The sequence below is a fragment of the Fusarium falciforme genome, chromosome 1 (genome assembly GCF_026873545.1).
Source record: "Fusarium falciforme chromosome 1, complete sequence".
In the NCBI taxonomy this organism is placed as follows: domain Eukaryota; kingdom Fungi; phylum Ascomycota; class Sordariomycetes; order Hypocreales; family Nectriaceae; genus Fusarium; species Fusarium falciforme.
Window position 1 is genome coordinate 1,607,046 of NC_070544.1, and position 17,862 is coordinate 1,624,907.

A 17,862-nucleotide genomic window follows, 5' to 3' on the forward strand; every position below is an offset into this window, starting at 1 on the left:
CATTGAAATTCCAAAAGACTTTTTATGCTGTAGCTTTCGCTGCTACTAATTCTACCGCGAGTTTCATCTCATCTCATCTCATGAAGCCTAGATGGCTCCCTCTGTACCAATGGGCAAACTGCCGACTCGCCATCGATTGCTTGCTTGCTTGCTCAATGCAACAAGATGCCAGCCACGCCACCAACGCCAATCATCATCGTCTCCCTCCTTCAAGGATCAGGATAGACCAGAGAAACCAAGCCAAAAAAACACAAATGTCCTCCCGTTTTCCTTTTTGCCCTTGGGGTATCACATAGGTAGTAGGTAACTGCGCGCAACTCTCAAAACTCCCCTCCTCCGCTTACTTGCCGGAGTTGGGATCGGGGAATGCAAAGCCTGCCGGGAAGCTGGGCATGCCGTTGGGCAGGGTGCCGATGCCGAATGGGAATCCCGCCGACATGCCCTGGTGGTTGTCCCTAGGGCCGTCCCGGCGATCGTCCCGTCGGTGGTGGGCCCCGTTCTGGTTGCCGCCGTTCTGGTTGCCGCCGTTCTCTCGGCTCCGGCGCCATCGGGTGAGGTCATCATCCCGGTTGCGGGTCGACTTGGGTCCGTTGCTACCGCCCTTGTCGGTCTGCATGCGTCGGCTGATGGCCTTGGATGAAACACCAGCTCCTATTTCAATATCGGGCTCCTCCACGCACAGGCCTGTCTCGATGGGACGTCCGCCGCTGCCGCCGAAGGGGGCCGTCAGCATCCACTTGCGGTCGGCCTCGGTCAGCTTGTGGATGGGGATAATGCTAATACCCGTCGAGTAGTCGCTGCAGTCTCGGGGACCAAAACCAACACCCCAGCGAGTCTCGGGAACTGTTAGCTCGAGTCATAGCGTCGGGAACGGGTAGATACTTACACGAAGAAGCAGGGTCTGGTTTCTTGACTCCTCAGTGCCCTCCTTGGCACTCTCGGCATCACGCCGTGTGAGCATCTTGACAAAGGCATGCCGCTTCTCCTTGTTGACGATGCAGGTTTGCACGGTGCCATAGCGGCTAAAGATGCTGCGCAATTCGCTCTCGGGGCAGCTGATCCATGGTTAGCAAACATAGTGTCCGACGCATCCAAGACTGGCACTGTACTCACTTTACTCCACCCACGAACAGGGTTCGACTGTACACCTTGATGTGTCCAGATGGAAGAGTCGGATCGTACTCAATCCATTTCTCGCCCTGGCTAAGGTCGCGAGGCGGGCTTGGGCTTCGGCCACGGCGTCCGTGAGGGCTTCGCTGGCGGTAGTCGCCTCCGCGTCGGTCATCGTGACGCCCACGGTTGGGCGACTCACGTCCGTACTCCATCCGGTCACGTCCATTGCGAGGCGAGCCTCGGGCACCCCAGCCACGGTCCGGAGATCTTGATCGAGATCGTCCATGATATCTGGGGGGAGATCTTACATGGGCATAGTCTCGGTCACGTGATTCATCTGGCTTCCCCGATGGGCCACCCCATGCAGGTTGACCGGGAACATGAGAGTTCTGGGGCAGAGGGAGATGCTGCTGGCCCGGAGAGGCCGCTCCCGGTGCCGCTCCCGGGCCCGAGGTCATGCTCTGGATCAGGGCGGGAATCTTATCAAACGGAACGCCTTGATCAGCCAGCGCCTTGATCAAGAGAATCTGCTGCTGGGTGTTGGGATCAAGGCCTAGGCCAGGGGCCGAAGCACCGGGAATGGGCGCCCCGGGCACGGCCCCGCCAACTGGGTTGGGCGGATTACTCGCATTGTTGGGTAGAGCACCTGGAAGGGCACTGTGGACCGGCATCTGCGGGAGGCCGAAAGGAAGAGACGGCACATTCACAGGCTGCGAGGTCGGGGGATACGACACGGGCGGCAGAGCCGATGATACTGGCTGCGGCGGCCCAGAAGCCGGCAGACTATACGATGCCGTAGGGGCGGGAAGGGGAGCGCCGGCCGGGGGAGCACTGGTGTTCTGTCGTGCAATATTGGCCAGAGCCTCCAGGATGGAAGAACCATTGGGGGCCGGGGGAGCTGGGGCGGCTGGAGGAGCAGTCGAGTGGCCCTGGAATGAGGCCAGCACACTTGGAGGTGGGCTGCCGGGGGGAGTTGTCGATTCGTCTGCAGCGTCACAATGGTTAGATGGGATATCCTCTCCTCAAGCAGCACAGCAGCAGCGTCAAGGTGTAGACCCTGACGTGATGCCGTCCGAGGGACAACGTACTCTGTGGTGGTGCATTGAGCTTTTCCTTGAAAGACTCAATCATTGGCATGGGGAACGTCTGTCCCTTCTCCCAGATATCAAGAAGCTTCTTAATCTTTTCCTGCACGCCGCGCGATATGTGAGTTACGATCCAAACAAGACGAGACGATACGGGACCGAGTAGGTCATGAAACGAGACGGGCTCGTAGCAGCGCCTTTGACGGCGCTCCACGGATTGCGGCACATGGTACTCGATGCCAGCTACAGAAGGGTAATGTTGCAATGCAAGTTTCAAAGATGCGTACCTTTTGTTCCTCCGGGGCGGTTTGCAGGATGTCATTCATCAAAACGGGCATGAGTTCCGTCACTCGATGGACGCCAGCGGCATAGGTTCCATCCTGGGCAGAGCTGTTTATTGCCTGTGCCTGAGCCTTGGCCTGTTCGAGCCATTTCCGGGTTACAGAGTCTACGACGTAGAGTACCCCCAACTTGTGTGTTCCTGGAGCCTTCTTGAAGTGTGTGTAGATCTTTTGGATGAGAACCGATTCGGACTGTGCAAGCAAGACGAGTCAGAGGCTGCGGAGCAAACACGAGAAGCAGCTTGGTGGAGAATCTTACCTGGATGTTGGACACGCAAAGCGATGTCAGGCTGGTAATGCGAGATCCGGAAACGCCTGGCGGCTTTAGGTTGAGCATTGCCTGGAGGCCGACCTCCAGATCCGCGACTGCGGACGCCATGTTGTCAGGAACTGTAGTCGCCGACGAGCTACGCGCGATGCCTCAATATGCACTCCAGGGAAGACGAGATCAGGGGCGGAGATGTCCAGATATGGGCGAAACCACGCCTTGGCGGAAGCCTGTAGCACGGGAGAGCAGAGACGAGAAGAGATTTCCCCAGTGCGGTGTTTCTTTTTTGGCCGCGTTGTTTGGTACGAAAGTTCAGAACCCTTTTACGCGATCGCGACTGGTGAAGTGTACGAGAGCAAAAAGTCTGCGTTGCAGATACGATAGAAGGCAGACCTCAGGAGTACGGTACGGTACGACTTGCGCGAGAGAAAAGCTCTTCTACTGTTGCGTCAGGAGCGCGACGAGGTCACAAGATGCTGAGTGATCTGCAGCGGCGAAAGCCAACCCAGACCGTCTAACAGATGGCCGTCAGTACTAGACAATGTCGAGAAAAGTGCACAAGAATAGAGCGCCGATGCTGGCTGCTGTTGCCTTGATGGGCGTCGTCGTCGTTGATGCTGTGTCTGATGGTCGTCGTGAGGTGACGATGATGGAGTGATGAGGAGGGAGGAAGAAAAGGTGATGCGAGGAGTATGACAGATGGAGCACGTGTTGAGAGCCGCGGTTGGTCAGAGGCAGCCTTCGTTCTCCCACTTGCCGTGGTTTCTCCGAAACGGCACCTGAGGCAGCTCAGGTGTGAAAATCTTGCAGTTTGTTTGAGAGGGGGGGGCGGTCACGTGAATCATAGACGGACTGTTACTCAAAGGGTAGTTGCGCCGTATATCCGCGTTGATGCCGAGAGACGCCTCTTTTGGCGATCGATCCAGCACTGACTAACAGATTAACAACAACGACAAACGACGACCCTGCAAAGGGCAAGGCAATCCCGTCAGAGCGCGAATTTCGGCCGAGCCTGCCTACGAGGTAAGGACAAGAGAGAAGTGCGTTGTTTTAATAGCGCTCGGTCATCGTTCACCGAAGAGAAAAGAGCCAAGGATGTCCTGGACGGCCTGGGCCACAAGGCGCCCCGTGAGACGCATGGCTGATAATTAATAATGGAATCGTACAGGACAGGGCCCACGATACACGACGAGCGTCTCTGTTGGAGACTGGCAAGCGCGGAGGCAACAAGTAAAAGCCAATTGATTACCGAGTTCAGGGAGGTTGGAGGAATAGCCGACAATGACGACTTATCTGTGACTGCGAGACTGCCGAGCTGACCGGGTGATCGGAGACCTTGTCCTGGAACCAGTGCCTGTCGACAATCAGGGCACGACATTTTCAGATCGGATTGGGGGAACGTCTGCCTCTTTTAGACCACGGCAGCTAGGACAATCGGAGAACGTGAGGGGCAATCGAGAGCTCGCTTCTCCTCACGGTCAGCCAGCTACGCTGGATGGGATGTCTGTCCGGATGGAGGGGACTTCGGCACTCCGAGCCAGCGCCGCAGGGCCCTTCGGAGGCCCGGCGGCGGCAATGGGGTACGGGAGATCCGGACGCCCTCCACTCCAAGATTGTCCACACAGCGTGCTTGGCTGCTTGCTCTGGGCCCGCCGCTGGGGGCCATGGAGGGCGGGATTGGCCAGCCATTCGACGAGCTCCGTCACGTCCACGCTGCTTCCCTGCGACGTTAGTAGGAACCCATCTGACGTCAAAGCCAAACCGCGACGCTACGTCGCAGCAGGACGACATGTGGCCGAGGTCCCCCGAAGCATGAACGAAGGAGAACATCTCCACTTCTTCGTTCGAAGGGGGCGGGCGGTGCTCTTATCAATTCTCGGTCTGCCAATGGAGCCCAGAGGCATAACCGAAAAATGATGGAGCAGGACGGGATGCCCTCCAGTGGTTGCTGCACCCCGGGCGCAAACAGGATGTACCGGTACGGCGCAGTTGGGTACTGTAGGTTGTCATGATGGAGTCGCGAGGGCAACGCAACGGGGGGACCTGGTCAGCAAGATCTTGAATGCACCGTCACGTTTCTTCTTCTGCCCCGGTGAGTCTCGCTACGGCAAGCTCCTGAGCTGCACTGCGTAGGATTACGTAGGATGAAATGCTCGCTTCTTTTTTTCTTGGGAGAGCACACGAACACCCTCCTGTTCCTCAGGGCTGCAGGCGCAAGCCCTCAAGATCCAGCCCTCCTCCCTCTCCCTTTGCCGACAGGCCAACACACACACAAACCCCAGACGGGAAACCGCTGGAAAGCTGTTGGGGCCGCGTCTCGGTCACTTGGGGGACGGCGTCGAATTGGAGGAGGCGTCGAGGGGCAGACCAGATGGATTGGACGGAAATTTTGGGGCTCGCAGGTTGGGGGTGGTGCAGCCGCGGCAATAATCCTTGACTGAGGACTGTGCAACCTCACTAAAAAAAAAAACAGAGACAGCAAGGAGGGCAGGTGGACATGTAGGTCCGGGACAGAGAGGTCAGGAAAAGTCGGTAGCAATTGATGACGGAATGGGGAGCTAGGCACGTCAGAGGAGGGAGGTCTGTATGGCTCGGTAACAACCTAGCGAGACGAGGGATTGGATGCCATCATGGATCGGATTGGATTGAACTGGGCTGGGCGCAAATTCTCCTACGTGCAACGAAACGATACAAGATACATTTCCTCATCTGGTACTCTGTCAAGGTGTCCCCGCGAAGGCCAGTTCCGCAACCCATGCCCTGGATGGCCTTGGAGGGCACTCACTGGCTGTCCCCAGAAACCCCCCCTTGCAAATCGGCTGCAGCATGACCAAAGAAAAGAGGCAGCCCTGAGGCCCAGTGGCAGAGGGAAAAAAAATTGCCTAGACCCCTGTAGCATGCCCGTCCCTGGAAGAAACCTGCAATTCCCGCCCCGCAAGTCCCGTTACCTGGCGCTCCACGCTGCGCTGCTGAGCTCCGCTCCACGGGGCCTTGGCTGTCTCCATGCTTCACGGGCCCCGTCCCCCCGGCCCCCGAGGTAGGTTGAGAGGAGGAGGAGGCGTTGAGAGGGTCACGGGCAGCCAAGTACTGTACGTAGGTGTGCTGTAGGTGTAGGTGTATGGATCAATGGTAATGTCTTCGGCCGGGGCGGGACATGCCTGAACCAAAAAAGCAGGTATTTTTTTTCTCCTCGGGCTCCCGTCCAGGTCGAACCTGCGCCTTTTTATTAACCTCGTCCTCCCCTTAAACCTTTTCTCCCCTCCTCTCATATACCGTCCTCTTCCTCTCCCGGCACCTCCGCCACTTGATCTGCTCCTCTTCTTTGCATCATCACATCCTCTCACAATGGCTTCTGTTACCCGTCTCAGCAACGCTGCCCTGCGGGCTACCCTCCGCTCCTCTCCCGTCAATGGCTCTGCCTTCAACGCTGTGCGATGCTACTCTGCCAAGACCCAGGTAAGCTTGCTGTCCCCGAGCCCAATGGCTCCCTGTATGTGTGCGCGGCAGACGCTGACAGTGATCCCTCATAGACCCTGAAGGAGCGATTCGCCGAGCTGCTGCCCGAGAAGATTGAGCAGGTCAAGGCCCTCCGAAAGTCAGTCGCATTCCCCTCCCTCGGCTTATTGTTGGCCGACGCTCGGCCATGTTCGGAACGTGAAGCACGGGCATGTGCTTTCAGCGCCGGCATAGCATGTGAGCATCAAAAATATTGAGCACTCGAGCTGACATGCATGTACAGGGAGCATGGCTCCAAGGTTGTCGACAAGGTCACCCTCGACCAGGTCTACGGTGGTGCCCGTGGCATCAAGGCCCTCGTCTGGGAGGGTTCCGTCCTCGACGCTGAGGAGGGTATCCGATTCCGTGGCAAGACCATCCCCGAGTGCCAGGAGGTTCTCCCCAAGGCTCCCGGTGGCAAGGAGCCTCTTCCTGAGGGTGAGTAGACATGAGTTGTGTATGTGCGCGTGCCATTGTGTGCTAACGTCGAACCCTTCAGGTCTCTTCTGGCTTCTCCTGACCGGCGAGGTTCCCACCGAGCAGCAGGTCCGCGACCTCTCCGCCGAGTGGGCTGCCCGCTCCGACCTCCCCAAGTTCGTCGAGGAGCTCATCGACCACTGCCCGACCGACCTCCACCCCATGGCCCAGTTCTCTCTGGCCGTGACCGCTCTCGAGCACACCTCCAGCTTCGCCAAGGCCTACGCCAAGGGTATCAACAAGAAGGAGTACTGGGGTTACACCTTTGAGGACTCCATGGACCTCATTGCCAAGCTCCCCAACATTGCTTCGCGCATCTACCAGAACGTCTTCAAGGGTGGCAAGGTCGCTCCCATCCAGAAGGACAAGGACTACTCCTTCAACTTTGCTAACCAGCTCGGCTTCGGCGACAACGCTGACTTTGTTGAGCTCATGCGTCTGTACCTGACCATCCACACTGACCACGAAGGTGGCAACGTCTCTGCCCACACCACCCACCTCGTCGGCAGCGCTCTCAGCTCTCCCTTCCTCTCCCTGGCTGCCGGTCTCAACGGTCTTGCCGGTCCCCTGCACGGCCTGGCCAACCAGGAGGTGCTCAACTGGCTTACCGAGATGAAGAAGTCGATTGGCGACGACCTCAGCGACAAGGCCATCACCGATTACCTCTGGTCCACCCTCAACGCCGGCCGCGTCGTCCCCGGCTACGGCCACGCCGTCCTCCGCAAGACTGACCCCCGCTACACCGCCCAGCGCACCTTTGCCCAGCAGAAGATGCCCGACGACCCCATGTTCAAGCTCGTCAGCCAGGTCTACAAGATCGCCCCCAAGGTCCTCACCGAGCACGGCAAGACCAAGAACCCCTACCCCAACGTCGACGCCCACTCTGGTGTCCTCCTCCAGTACTACGGTCTCACCGAGGCCAACTACTACACCGTCCTCTTCGGTGTGTCGCGCGCCATTGGTGTCCTTCCCCAGCTCATCATCGACCGCGCCTTCGGTGCTCCCATTGAGCGACCCAAGTCTTTCTCCACTGAGAAGTGGATCGAGCTCGTCAAGAAGCTGTAAGGGGATAAAAGCAAAAGGGGAAAAGGACGAGGACGGCATGTTGTGGAATACGAGGAGGACAGCCAGGAGATGGGCAGAATGGATTGCCAACTCGGTGGCACTTGTAAAATACAACGGGACTGTTTTCGTTTGGTAATGAGAAGTCGTCGCAGGAGCGGCGATTGAAATGAAATGATTTCCAGCTTTACTATTCTGCCTACATTGTGGATGACCGTGAAGAGTGAATTAATTGAAGGCCTTGTGAAGCATGAATTATTGAATTCTAATTTACTATATCATGGCCGTTGATGCAAAACGGATTGTGTGCCGATCACTTACCATCCCGCGATGGCGTCCGCCATGTCTTTAAATTTTGACTGGTGCGCAGGCGTTGACCCCAAAGCTTCAATTCAACGGTACCTGAGCCATCGGTACTTGGATCAAGCCAGGCGTAAGTACCGTCCATGAGAGCTCGCGCACAGGCCTTTCTTTGGCCCCAAAAGCTTCCCCTCCAAAAGAGCGAGAAAAAAGGGCCCTTGTCGTCGCAAACAGAAACAAAAAAAAAAAAAAAAACGTGGGCTCGGTGAGAGATTGCACCGATGGAATCCGGGGGTGGTTCAGGGGGTTGCTCAACACTCAGCAGTTGGGTACAGAAAGGTGGAGGGGCGTTGAGGGGACGAGGGTCCTAATTCGATGGATGGGCTCAGCTCCTGGCAGGGGGGGGATAGAGAGAAGCTGTTTGTTGTGTTGGATTTCGGAGGCGGTGGCTGAGGTTGATACCTAAAGAGGTAATTGAAGGATGGAAGAGGCTGGCTTCTCCTTTTTTGGTGGTTTCGTGATGATTGAGGTGACTGACGTTGGATTGACAGAGGCTGAAGGTTTGTGTGTGTCTATTCCTGGCTGAGGTCAGGCTTAGAAGTAACTCGGATCAGCAACTGTCATCAAAGTAACAAACGGTCACAAGTAAAAAGGAATAGCAAGTCTAGAACGGCCGTGAAGCTTCTGGGGAGCTTCAGAGAGCAAGACCTCCGCTATCACAAGCCATTTTTCGCATCATGTCGGCATCTATCTAATCCCTCCTGTCGGTAACTGATGGATCTTGCACCACGCGCACCCACCCCCGGATTTCACATGGGCTGATAGTTCGAGATGGATCTTATCTCACCCGAAATCTCGGCTTCCATCCATCTTCTCAACCTACTGTACGCCAAATGTTTACTCAGATAGGGGTCAGCCAGTATTTGCCTCTTTGGGGTATAAGGTTCAACATCCCCTGAGATGGAAATCTACTCCCATTTTTATCCTGTAAACCAATTCATCTCGTGTTGAACAGCATCGACAAGTAAATCGTGCCAAGCAAGGTTTCCCCTGTGCAAAAGAACAGAGCAACAACACCAGGAAACAAAAAAAGACACGTGCAAATCCCTTGAATCGTATCCCCCTCCCCCTTCGACCCGGGTTTTCGCGTAGCCCTCCAACCTCGGTCTTCCCTCCGCAGTTCTGTCTCTGCGGCCCCCCTCACCCCTCGGATCCTCAACGCCTCCGTACTCGGGCGCCCATCCCGATCGCAGTGTTCCCCCAAGCATTATTTTTTTGTACTAGCTAGGTGTGTTGCACAGGTAGCTCATCACTTTTTTGCTTCAACTTGCTTCTTTTGCTTGTATTGTTGCTGTCTGACTCAGCACATTTTATCCCTCCCACGGCCACTCACTGCCCATTGGCCTTCCCCCCCACCCTGGCAAGTTTCCACGCACGCCTCTAGCTTCCCACCCTCCGCTTCCCCTTCTCCCTCCTACATACTTTTCCTCCTCCAACACCTTTTTTTTTTTGCGAAGAAGCTCCCTTTTCCCTTGGTCAGGGCCCTCATTCTGCGACACATCCCAAAGTCATGGCTGCCATCCGTACCGACCTTCCCGGCCCCATTGGGGACAAGAAGCTGGAGAAGAAGCCCATCAAGTTCTCCAACTTGCTGCTGGGCGCTGGCCTCAACATGTTCGAGGTGACCACCCTGGGTCAGCCTCTCGAGGTCGTCAAGACTACCATGGCTGCCAACCGAGGTGACGGCATGGCCAAGGCTTTGGGACGCGTCTGGTCCCGCGGTGGTCCTCTGGGCTGTAAGTCGATCATCTCCTTTCTCCTGGCTGCTTGTTCGCTAACCCCCCTCGAGTCTACCAAGGTCTCATCCCCTGGGCCTGGATCGAAGCTTCCACCAAGGGCGCCGTCCTTCTCTTCGTCGCCTCCGAGGCCGAGTACTACGCCCGCGTCGCTGGCGCCTCCGAGTTTGGCGGTGGCATCATCGGTGGTATTACCGGTGGTGTCGCTCAGGCCTATGCCACCATGGGCTTCTGCACCTGCATGAAGACGGTCGAGATCACCAAGCACAAGATCGCCGCCACCGGTGTCAAGCCCCCCTCTACCTTCCAGACCTTTGGCGACATCTACCGCAAGGAGGGTATCCGTGGCATCAACAAGGGTGTCAACGCCGTCGCTATCCGCCAGATGACCAACTGGGGTAGCCGCTTCGGTCTGAGCCGTCTCGCCGAGGGCTGGATCCGCTCCGCCACTGGCAAGAAGGAGGGTGAGAAGCTCTCTGCTGGCGAAAAGGTCATTGCCAGCGCCGTCGGTGGTGGTCTCAGCGCCTGGAACCAGCCCATCGAGGTCATCCGCGTTGAGATGCAGAGCAAGAAGGAGGACCCCAACCGTCCCAAGAAGATGACGGTTGGCAACACTTTCAAGTACATCTACGAGACCAACGGTGTCCGCGGTCTCTACCGTGGCATCACCCCCCGTATCTCTCTGGGTATCTGGCAGACGGTCTGCATGGTTGCGTTTGGTGACATGTGAGTTTCCCCGCAGCCAATCAACTCGGCTATATACTAATCCAACTCAACCACAGGGCCAAGGCTTACGTCGAGAAGCTGACCGGCGATGCGGTTACTGCTAAGCATTAGAAGGCGTTAGGGGAGCGTTATAACATGGCTCAAAGGGGGTTTATATATGGGTCGTCAGTTCTATATGGGTTTGGATTTGGGTTCATGTAACGAGTGATGCGGGTCGGTCATGTCCTGTATCAGGGAGACGCGCGTATGCTGTATGCTTTTACTGTGTGATCTCTAGCTGTAGACGAGCTCTCAGCCCTATGGGTTGGTCAAAATAGACGGAAAACATGTGCGCATCTTGTCATGGCGTTTCACTCGCAGTCGCATTGGGGTAGCTTTGGTAGCTCCCGACGTATGCAGGAGCTGTAGTAGTAGCATAACTATTCGCGACGTGCATGCTCATGGCTGAAACAGCTATACTGTTGCCATTGCTTTCATCCTCTCTCACTGAATGCATCGACCAGAACCTAGGCCTTGAGCTCATTCAACAACCACTGAACTGAGAACGGAGGCTATTCTGGCCTCCGGAGCGAGGTCGGAAGCTCAACCGCGGCTGTCGGGCCGTCCCGGAATGATCAAGGGCGAGGTCGGAGATCTATTAACGCAGGTTACCCGGTAGGCAGAGCTGATGGACCCAAGTAGCAAACGTTCGTGGAAAAGGGTCGTGTGGGTTCGTTTCTCCATCCGGGGTGGGGGTCATCTATATCTCGCTAGACTGTTGGCTAGCGACCCAGTTACGAACATGTCAATTATGATTTATAGCAATGTGTGTTTATTAGCAAGAGATAGTCATCACTACAAGCGTTAACCGGCCACACTGAGCCGTGATATGTAATCCTAACATGAGGTGTCCTAAACACCAAGCGGCCCATCGGGCATCTCCTCATATCTAAACCCCCAATCCTCCTCGACAGTAAGCAATGCACCAGCTTTGACGAGCTCATCCATCTCCTCGCCCGGCAGCTGGCCTATATCTAAATCTCGGCTCTGATTCTGAGCGTGGGCGGCTTGAAGGCACTCATCCGGGGGTCCTGGTTGCTTGACCCGACGCACGGAGCGGCGCCGACCGCCGAGGCTAGCGGCTTCGCTGTCTTGCTGCTGGCGCTCAAAGTCGGCGAGGAGGGGTAGTGACGGGTCGCTGTCAAGGTGCGCATCGCGGCGAAAGAAGCCCGTCGAGGCATAATCAGGTCCCTGGACGGCACCGATGACAGGGTTATTTGTTAGAGAAAGCTGTTTGGTGTCGAGATATGTGCGGCGGGTGTAGGTGCTGATGTCGCAGTCGGAGAGGTCGGAGTCGGACATGGCGTCGTCGTCCGAGTCGGCGCCGGGTGGGTCCGGCTCAGGGTGCGGGATGAGGGGTTTCGGTCGGCGGATTCGCCGATCGGTCCCGGGGAGGGTCATGAAGTGCGACTCTGGCGTGTCGCGCTCGTCCACCGAGAGGACAAAGACGCGGCCCGTCGCGTCTCCGATGGCGAGCTTGGAGTTATCCGGGGAGAATCCGCCATAGGCGATCGGACCGGGAGCCGTGAGGACGTCTCGCACAAAGGGCTTTTTCCCCTTGCGCACGTTCCAGACCTTGATGACGCCGTCGCTGGATCCAGTGTAGAACCGATCCGGCGAGGAGCCCCATGCTGTGAACTTGACGCCGGTGTCCTCCTTTTCTCGGTCGCCGTAGTATTCCTCTATCGGCTTCCCGTGCCGGAGGGTGTGGATCGGCTTGTCGCCTTGTGCCGTGTCCCATATATATACTTTGCCATCGGTACACGCAGCGGTGACATAAGCGTGGGTGACCGAGTTTGGCAGGATGGTAAGCTCGTTAATATCTGAGGCATAGCAGTCTAGTGCCTGGAACTGACCATATCCCCCATCCGCGCGCTCCCTATCGCGCTGGAAGACATGCACCTGCGTCCGGATCTTGTGGCCAACTACATTCAGACCTGTGGGCGTGGTGGCGATGATGAAGCGTTGCAGATTCGGGTGCCATGCGACTTCAAAGACGTTTGCCGTTGAGGCTGTCATGACAGGGATGCGACGACCTTCCGCGGCATTCCATAGTGTAATCTCTCCAGAGTTTCTCTTCTCTTCGGGAATGTCGTGATCGTCGCCACTGCGGCTACGAGGGGAATATCCAACGAGAAGCAAATGCTGTGTTCCTGGTGCTCGTCCCCATTGCATGGTTGCTGGAAAGTAAGCCCACTTGTCAGAGCCATCAGCGTCAGTTCGTGAGCAAGAAAAGGTCTGGTATGGGCTGTCGGCAATGTTGTTCTTGTTGACGGTGTAAACTCGCACAGCATCCGTGGGCGAGTCTGCGGCTGTGGCTACGCGGCCGGATCCATCTTTTGCGGCAGCTACAAAGTTGACGTTGCCAGTGTGCTGCCACGTTGCGATGGCCTCCATATCCTCGCCATTCGGGTCGACCTTCCACACTTTGACCGTCTTGTCAAAGCTCGAAGTGTAGGCCAGATCATTAAGCTGGTCGTAATCTGATGACACGACTGACGAGTATAGCCATGGGTCCTGACTTCGGCGCATCGCCTCTGTAGAATTCTCTCCCTTTTCCACATGTGGCCGCGGTATTCGGTGGTCGGGAAAGGCGCGCAATGTGCCCTTGCTCGTAGAACAGAGGAGCAGGTTGCCTGGCTTGTTATATTGTTGGTTGTGTGTATCGGAATGCGCAGTGGTTCCGCAGAGAAAGCTGTTGTTGGAAACCCATGCGCTAGTCGTGATATCGCCCGCGCAGTTGGTGAACTCGGCCACCACCTCGAATTCGTCCTCGCGCAATGTCTTGAACTCGTTCTGAAAGTTGACGTATCTTCTCGTTCGGTGAAAGCCCTTGTTTCCGTACAGCTCGCGCGCTAAGAGCAGTGACGAAAGTTGGCTGGTCCGTTTCGTTTGGGCCTGCTGTTTGCTAGGTCCTTCACTTAATGACAACACTCGGAGGTCGTTAGGGGATGTGGCCTGTCCCGCCAGCAAGTCCGAGCAGAAGTTGCGAATGTCCTCAATAGACCTCCCCTTGATGCTGTTTCCGACCAATGTTGGGATGTTGTATTTCATACATCGTTGCGCGAGCGCTTCATATGTCGCTGGGACGGGTATTGTTTCGTACGCTGAAAGACATTTGGCGATTTCGGCAACTTCTTGGGCGGTGAAGTCGACATGGTAGGCGGTGGGTTGTGAGACGACCGTTCTATTAACCCTCACCGGCTTCTTTGCCCCCTGCTCGATGGCTTTGCGGTCTGCTGCTGTTCGATATGGGCGTGCGTCGAGCTGGTAAAATCGGTTCTTGGGTTTTGGCTCGCACCGCTCTCGGGGCTTGTAGGGTGGTGGTTCAAGGTTCTCAAATGGTATGGAGGGTTTCGTAGGGGGTGTAGGCACAGCAAGAGGCTTCGGTATTTCGGTGATTATTGTCGCTGGTTTTGTATTTGAAGGTGTAGGTTGATGGTGGTATTCCTTTGATTCGTTAGCCACCCTCTCCGTAACCTCATCCTTTGTCACACCTACTCCCGTTGCCGCGAGCCTCTTGACGCAGTCGCGCGCCTGCGCCCCCAGCCAGGCCTCATCCTGCGGAAGAAGATAACCGCCCGTCTCGTCCCATCGCGTGCGAAAGAAGTTGCTCCCGGTGAGTTCGGTGAGCGTCTAGATAGACCCTTTGTTAGCAAACTCTAACCCACATGCCCTGACTGCGGCCTCTCCGTACCCCTATCGCAATGTCATTGACGCGGTAAACACTCGCTGACAGTGTCCCGATGGCTCTGCTGACGTGTGGTACGACTTGTTGGTTTAGACAGTCCTTGACGGGTCTCCAACGCGTCTCGCTGTGATCGACGCGACGGCGCTTTTGGGGTGGTTCGTCGCGGGGCGGCGGAATAGTGGTTAACAGCGAGAGCGGCACCACAGGCGGACGGCCACCACCGTCGTTGAATGGCCTGGTAATAGTCGTTGTTAGCCCGAAACTCATTGGGGAAAAAGCCTGACAGCTTGGATATGTAAAGAGGGCCAAGATAGGCCGATTCCACGCGTTCCAAGAGGTAATAGCAGAGGCTGGAAGAGTTCACTTACCACATCGCCCCGTTTAGCGGAGGTTGCGAGGTTACCAGGCAGCTAAAGGGCCTAAGCATGGGGATTAGTGGGTATAGAAGGCGGAAAAATCTTAACCCGACTCATTAAAATGCTAATACTTATAAAGTTTATCTAATACTAGCTTATAAGGTCTTTTAAAGCTATTAGTAGTATATAACTATATTATAAGTAAAAGATGCTATTTAGTAGTTATATAATAAAACCTGCTCCCTTTAGCTGTATTTATAACTATTTCTAGGAATAATAGCTTCAGGTTTGAATTGTCTTTTAAATATGAATTAATGAAAGAAACACGGTCTTTAAGTGAGTAGTCAAGCAGGCATTCCCCCAGGTGCGAAGCCTGACATTTACATGCGGATTCGTTGTCAATTGGAATCAGTTCAATATGGTGGTAGTATTTCAGTCATATACAAGGTCAAGTCGCTAACTACCTCCTAACATACACACTATATCCTCGATGGCCCTCTGACGCCAAAATAAAATGTTTAAGCCCTCTACAACTTGCTATCTTACAGCCTGCTCTTGCCAGTAGGTTCCTGGGCGTTGAGCTCCTCGTACAAGCGGTCCAGGTGGTCCCGGAAAGCCTTGGCCGTCTGAGGACGCTTCAGCTTCAGCCTATTTTTTACTTTGTTAGCCAGCCAGTAAACGTCATTTTTGGGGTAAAAACTTACGTAGGAGTGAACAACCCATTGTCGATGGTAAAGGGGTCAATCTCGAGGTGGACATTGCGCACTTTCTCAAAGCTATTAAACTTGTGCTTGCGACCAATGTCATCCAGGAGCTTGAGGAACTTGGCCTTCACCTTGGGGTTGTTGGCCGCCTCCCGGAGAGCTGCAACCTCGCTGGGGGCGATAGTCTCCTGCAGAATCTTGCTGGCGAACGGCGCAAAGTTCTCCACGTCGATGCCAAAGATTCCGACCAGCGACGACTGAGTGCCGTCGCCGTGGACGTAGGCCATGGTGATGAGGTTGGTGCTGCCCATGTAGACGTTTTCGATGCGCTCGGGGGAGATGTACTCGCCCTGGGCCAGCTTCAGCACGTTCTTCTTACGGTCGATGATCTTGAAGCGGCCCATCTTGTCGACTTCGGCGATATCACCGCTGTGGAACCATCCGTCGGGATCGAGCGTCTTGCTGGTCTCCTCCTCATTTTTGTAATACTCGCGGAAGATGACGGGTCCGCGTAGCAGGAGCTCACCGCGCGGGTTGGGCTTGTCATCCACCGTGTAATCAAACTCTGGCACCGACTCGAGGCAAATTTCAACGCAGCACATGGGGCCACCAATGTTGCCGAGGGTAAAGTCGCCTCGTGCTTGGATGGTTCCGACGGCATACGTTTCCGTCATGCCGAATCCCTGGGCAAAGTGGTTGCCAAAGGCAGCGCGGAGGAACTCCTGGACATCGGGGTCGAGCTGAGCGCTGCCGCTGACCATGCTGTGGGCCTTTTGGAGGCCAACAGCGGCCTTGACCTTGGGCGTCCAGATTCTATCGTACAGGAAGTGTGAGTTGGAGGCCTTGCCGGGCGCCGCTCGCATGTTGGCCTTCTTGGTGTTGATGACACGCCGAGACAGGGCGCCTCGGACACCGTCAGCCTCAATGGTGGCGGTTCGAATAGCCGAGTTGAAGCGGTTGAAGAGTCGTGGTACAGAAATGAAGCCAGTGGGCTGGAGAATCTTCATATCGTCAACCAGACCGAGAATATCGCCTCGGAAAAAGCCAATGGCTGAGCCTTCAGAAAATGCGATCTGGTCAATAAGACGGCCGTAGATATGCGCAAGAGGCAGATACGACATGTGAACGTCCTTGGGACCTGGACCAATGTTTCCGTTGGTTCTTCCACCCGCAATAGCAGCCACGGCATTCTTGTGGGTAATCAAAACACCCTTGGGGTTACCAGTGGTGCCAGAGGTGTAGTTGATGGTGCACACATCATCGGGGCTTGGGCTTCGAGGCGCAAGTCCAGACCTCGCACCAATCTCCTCAACCTGAGCCATGGAGAAAATCTGGATACCATGATGAGAAGCGATTTCGTTGAGAACCGCAGCCTTGGTGTGGGAAGCCAGCTCGCCATGATCCAGAGGGTCCAGAGACACGATGAGCTTCAGGCCGGGCAGGCGAGGCGACATCTTGAGGAGGACGGGGATATGAGGCAGAGAACAGACGACACAGGCGACTTCGGCATGGTTGATGATGTACTCGGTTGTGTCAGGGCCGAGTGTCTCATAGAGGGAGACGGAGTAGAGAGACTGAGAAACAAGGCCGAGGTCTACCAAGACATGTTAGACTTCACATTTACACGCACATGACGGCCCGTGTCGCGGAGCTCGGGGGAGGGGAGGTCTTACCAGTTATCTGCCACTCGGCGCGGTTCTGCGACCATAGTGCCACGCCGTACTTGTCGGCCGGGTAGTTGATGGCCTTGTGGATCTCGACAATGCCGGCGCCAAAGTTCTTCCTCCGGGCGTCGACCTGGGCGTAGCTGAGCCAGTCGTACTTGTCCTCCCACTTCTGGGAAGCTGGGTTCCAGTGACGGGTGCCGAGACAGTTGGCATTGGGCCACTTCCGGGCGCTCCTCTCAAAGACGTCGTGTGTCGAGTGCACCTCGGGCTCTAGCGTGGTGATGAGAGGCCCGTCGCGGACGGCCCAGTGCCGGTAGACGGGGGATCGGTTGGGCCGCTCGGAGCCGGGGATCGGAAGTCCGTAGGGGGAGCCCGGGGGCGGAGGAGTCGAGAGCTTCTTGTACAAGGCGGCATAGTCCTTTTCTGTCTGAGGCGCCATGGTCGCGAGGGCGAGTCGTCGACGGGTCGACGCTGGAGAATGGATCGGAGGAAGCGGCCCGGGAAGGCGAGGCGAGACAAGACAAGACACGGAGCCGATGGGAGAGTCTGGGGACGCTGGGAAGGAGCCTGGATCTTGGGTCTTTTTACTTGGAGGAAGCAAAAAGGACAATGGCGATGATGCCTTGAGAGAAGGTTCTACTGTCGTGGACGGCCCAGACAAGCAAAGCAAGGGATGAGGGAGAGGCACGGGGAAAAATAACAAGAGAGAAACAGACGACGGCGACTGGATCGGAGGGGATTG

The 17,862-nt window shown here is 56.1% G+C and overlaps 5 protein-coding genes across 5 annotated transcripts; 2 read left to right on the forward strand and 3 right to left on the reverse strand.

The window, feature by feature from the left end:
- Positions 1-340: 340 nt before the first annotated feature.
- Positions 341-2,918, reverse strand: NCS54_00040900 (Hypothetical protein; the record flags this gene model as incomplete). Its single annotated transcript, XM_053146061.1, has 7 exons — positions 341-835; positions 887-1,055; positions 1,114-2,098; positions 2,202-2,301; positions 2,358-2,441; positions 2,486-2,731; positions 2,799-2,918. The coding sequence occupies 7 exons, from the start codon at positions 2,916-2,918 to the stop codon at positions 341-343; spliced, it is 2,199 nt and encodes a 732-aa protein (XP_053002036.1).
- Positions 2,919-6,152: 3,234 nt separating this feature from the next.
- On the forward strand, positions 6,153-7,844 carry NCS54_00041000 (Citrate synthase; the record flags this gene model as incomplete). Its single annotated transcript, XM_053146062.1, has 4 exons — positions 6,153-6,263; positions 6,338-6,402; positions 6,547-6,740; positions 6,802-7,844. The coding sequence occupies 4 exons, from the start codon at positions 6,153-6,155 to the stop codon at positions 7,842-7,844; spliced, it is 1,413 nt and encodes a 470-aa protein (XP_053002037.1).
- Positions 7,845-9,711: 1,867 nt separating this feature from the next.
- On the forward strand, positions 9,712-10,774 carry NCS54_00041100 (Citrate/oxoglutarate carrier protein; the record flags this gene model as incomplete). Its single annotated transcript, XM_053146063.1, has 3 exons — positions 9,712-9,937; positions 9,991-10,663; positions 10,720-10,774. 3 exons carry the CDS (start codon positions 9,712-9,714, stop codon positions 10,772-10,774), a joined length of 954 nt encoding a protein of 317 aa, XP_053002038.1.
- A 780-nt stretch (positions 10,775-11,554) lies between these two features.
- Positions 11,555-14,660, reverse strand: NCS54_00041200 (Hypothetical protein; the record flags this gene model as incomplete). Its single annotated transcript, XM_053146064.1, has 2 exons — positions 11,555-14,338; positions 14,400-14,660. 2 exons carry the CDS (start codon positions 14,658-14,660, stop codon positions 11,555-11,557), a joined length of 3,045 nt encoding a protein of 1,014 aa, XP_053002039.1.
- A 631-nt stretch (positions 14,661-15,291) lies between these two features.
- Positions 15,292-17,559, reverse strand: NCS54_00041300 (AMP-binding domain-containing protein; the record flags this gene model as incomplete). The annotated part of the gene is made up of 3 exons (XM_053146065.1): positions 15,292-15,397; positions 15,454-17,047; positions 17,127-17,559. The coding sequence occupies 3 exons, from the start codon at positions 17,557-17,559 to the stop codon at positions 15,292-15,294; spliced, it is 2,133 nt and encodes a 710-aa protein (XP_053002040.1).
- Between the last annotated feature and the right edge of the window lie 303 nt (positions 17,560-17,862).